Source organism: Nicotiana tabacum, chromosome 12 (assembly GCF_000715075.1).
Source record: "Nicotiana tabacum cultivar K326 chromosome 12, ASM71507v2, whole genome shotgun sequence".
In the NCBI taxonomy this organism is placed as follows: domain Eukaryota; kingdom Viridiplantae; phylum Streptophyta; class Magnoliopsida; order Solanales; family Solanaceae; genus Nicotiana; species Nicotiana tabacum.
In genome coordinates this window covers 19,069,036-19,072,682 of record NC_134091.1, presented here as the reverse complement: position 1 = coordinate 19,072,682, position 3,647 = coordinate 19,069,036, and the positions used below count along the sequence as shown (strand labels likewise).

Below are 3,647 nucleotides of genomic sequence, written 5' to 3'. Positions count from 1 at the left end.
AGCGACAAATGGGGCAACTCGCCAACTCCCAAAATACTCGATCAGTTGGAGCTCTTCCAAGTGACACTGAGGCTAATCCTAAGGCATCTATTAATGTTGTGTCATTGAGGAATGGGAGATAGTTAGAAGAAGTCCCATCGAAAAAGAGAAAGCAAGTGACATTTCATGAGAATCGGCCACCATAGGAGCAAAATCAGAAAAATCAAAAGAGTCAGAGAATCCAGCTGAAGAGGCGGTGGCTAAGCAACCCCTACCATTAGTTGAAAGGCCACTACCTTCGTTCCCTCAGAGATTGCAGAAAGTGAAGGATAATACGGCCTATAAAAAGTTTCTTGATATTTTGAAGCAGGTGCAAATCAACATTCCACTGGTAGACATCCTGCAAGAAGTTCCCAAATATGCCACATACATCAAGGACATAGTGCCAAATAAGAGGAGGTTGATAGAGTTCGAGACCGTGGCACTCACTACATAATGTAGCTCAAGAATTCAAAGCAAGCTACCTCAGAAATTGAAGGATCCAGGTAATTTCACTATCCAAATCTCGGCTGGTAAGCACGCAATTGGGAGAGATTTGTGTGATCTTAGAGCAAGCATCAAATTGGTACCGCTATCTGTGTTCAGACGGTTGGGGTTAGGTGAACCGCGCTCAACCACAATGATTTTACAGTTGGCTGATCGCTCCCTTCCTCATCCTGAAGGAGTGATTGAAGATATGTTAGTTCAAGTGGGTTCATTCATATTCCTTACCGATTTCATTATCTTAGAATGTGAGCCTGATCAGGAAGTCCCATTTATTTTGGGGCATCTATTCTTATCCAGGGGCCGAGCTATTATTGATGTATGCGAAGAAAAGATGACGATGAGCGTAGGTGATCGAGTGAAGGTATTCAATGCGCATAAAGCACTTAGATTGTCAGCCCAGTATAAAGAGCTATCCATGATTTCTGTAATGGAAAGTGATGTGACGTCATTAACACCTTATATGAGCCCCATAGATCCTCTTGAATGAGCCTTGATTGGGGATGAAGAAGACAATGAAGATGAAGTGATAGAAGCAATTGAGCAAGTACTTAACATGTCTTGTAGTTATGTACATGGGTTTAGGGAATTTGAGGAGTAGGACAGGCATGTTACTCTGACCCCTCCTAAGTCATTTATTGAAGAAGCTCCAAAGCTAGATCTTAAGCCCCTTCCAGTGCATCTGTGTTATGCTTATTTGGGGAGGTCTGAGATATTGCCAATGATTATCTCATCCCGCTTGACCGATGTACAAGAAGAAAAATTGCCCAGAGTGCTTCGTGAGCATAAAAAGGCTATTGGATGGACAATTGCAAACATCAAAGGAATCAGTCCATCATTTTGCATGCATAAAATCTTTTTTGAAGATGGAAACCATCCCAGTGTTGAGAAACAAAGGAGATTAAATCCCATTATGAAAAAGATCGCGAAAAAGGAAGTAATTAAATGCCTTGATGCATGTATCATCTTCTCTATTTTTGACAGCAACTGGGTAAGCCCAGTGCAATGTATGCCTAAAGAGGGGGGATGACTGTTGTAGATAATGAGAAGAATGAGCTAATCCCTACTCGTACCGTGACGGGGTGGAGAGTTTGCATTGATTACAGAAGCTCAACAAAGCAACCCGCAAGGACCACTTCCCACTTCTATTCATTGACCAAATGTTGGACAGATTGGTGGGGCATGAATATTATTGCTTACTTGATGGTTATTCGGGGTACAAACAGATTGTCATATGCCCAGAGGATCTGGAGAAAACCACTTTTACTTGTCCTTATGGTACTTTCGCTTTCAAGAGAATGCCATTTGGCCATTGTAATGCGCTGGGAACTTTCTAGAGGTGCATGATGGTTAAGTCTTTGGGACTTCTTATGATGACTGTTTGAACAATTCAAGAAAGGTGTTGGCCCGTTGTGAAGAAACAAATTTGGTGTTAAATTGGGAAAAGTGTCATTTTATGGTACAAGAAGGTATCGTGTTGGGTCATAGAGTGTCAAGGAGTGGCATTGAGGTTGATAAGGCAAAGATGGAGGCGGTTGAAAAACTACCTCCACCCATATCTATGAAGGGTGTCTGAAGTTTCTTGGGACACGCGAGGTTCTATAGACGCTTTATTAAGGATTTCTCAAAGATTACTACTCCTTTATATAGTTTGCTTGAAAAGGATGTAACCTTCAATTTTGATGAAGCCTGTCTGAAGGCATTCGATGAGCTCAAAAAGAAGTTGGTGGATGCCCCATTATTGTGGCACCGAATTGGTCCTTACCATTTGAACTTGTGTGCGATCCAAGTCACCATGCTATTGGGGCAGTGATAGGCCAGAGGAAGGACAAGATGTATTACTCCATATACTATGCGATTAAGACTCTTGACGATGCACAGCTGAATTACACCACCACTGAAAATGAGTTGTTAGCCGTTATGTGGGCCTTTGAGAAATTTTAGGCATACTTGGTGGGAACAAAAGTCATAATCCATGCCGATCACGTGGCAATCAGGTATCTATTTACAAAAAATGAATCTAAGGCTAGATTGATGCGCTAGGTTTTATTGTTGCATGAATTTGATTTAGAAATACGAGATCGGAAGGGCACAGAAAACCAAGTAGCTGACTATCTATCAAGGTTGGAAAATCATGAGCATGTGGAGAAAGGTGGGCAAATTAAGGAGGCATTCCGTGATGAAAAACCTTTTGCTATCACCCAAGACCCTCCCCATGGTATGCGGACTATGTGAATTATCTGGTGAGTGGGGTACTTTCTCCTGAAGTTGAATGTGAAGCTAGAAAAAGGTTTCTACATGATGTAAACTTCTACTACTGGGATGAGTCGTTCTTGTACAAACAGTATGCTGATCAGATGATGAGGAGGTGCATTCCAGAAAATAAGGTGGAATTAGTGTTGTATGATTGCCATGCCTCAATCATACAACAATCCTATCATGGAGGCGATAGGACAGCTGCAAAGGTGCTACAATCTGGGTTCTTTTGGCCAACATTATTCAAGGATGCCCATGCATTTGTTAAGAAGTGTGACCAGTGTCAAAGGAAAGGGACAATCACGAAGAGGCATGAGATGCCTTTGAATAACATCCTGGAGGTAGATATTTTTGATGTGTGGGGGATAGACTTTATGGGACCATTCTCATTGTCCAGAGGAAACATATATATCTTGCTAGCAGTTGACTACGTGTCAAAATGGGTAGAGGCGATCGCATTGCCAACCAATGATGCCAAGGTGGTAGCTACTTTAGTGAAGAAGAACATATTCTCAAGATTTGGAACTCCACGTGCCTTGATTAGTGATGAAGGGACACATTTTTGCAATCTGTTGTTGAATAACCTTCTAGCTAAATATAGGGTCCGCCACAAAGTTTCCATGACATATCATCAACAAACAAGTAGACAAGCTGAGGTGTCCAACAGAGAAATAAAGCAAATATTAGAGAAGATAGTGAGTGTAAATAGGAAGGATTGGGCTACAAAGTTAGATGATGCCTTATGGGCATATAGAACTACATACAAAACACCAATTGGGGCATCGACGTATAAGCTTGTTTATGGAAAGGCATTTCACTTGCCTGTTGAACTTGAACACTGTAATGACCCGGCCGGTTATTTTGAGTGT

At 41.7% G+C, this 3,647-nt stretch overlaps 1 protein-coding gene across 1 annotated transcript; it reads left to right on the top strand.

The window, feature by feature from the left end:
- The first annotated feature begins 658 nt into the window (after positions 1–658).
- LOC142167033 (uncharacterized) lies at positions 659–1,012 on the top strand. Its single transcript, XM_075227185.1, has one exon. The coding sequence runs from the start codon at positions 659–661 to the stop codon at positions 1,010–1,012; it is 354 nt and encodes a 117-aa protein (XP_075083286.1).
- The last annotated feature ends 2,635 nt before the right edge of the window (positions 1,013–3,647 follow it).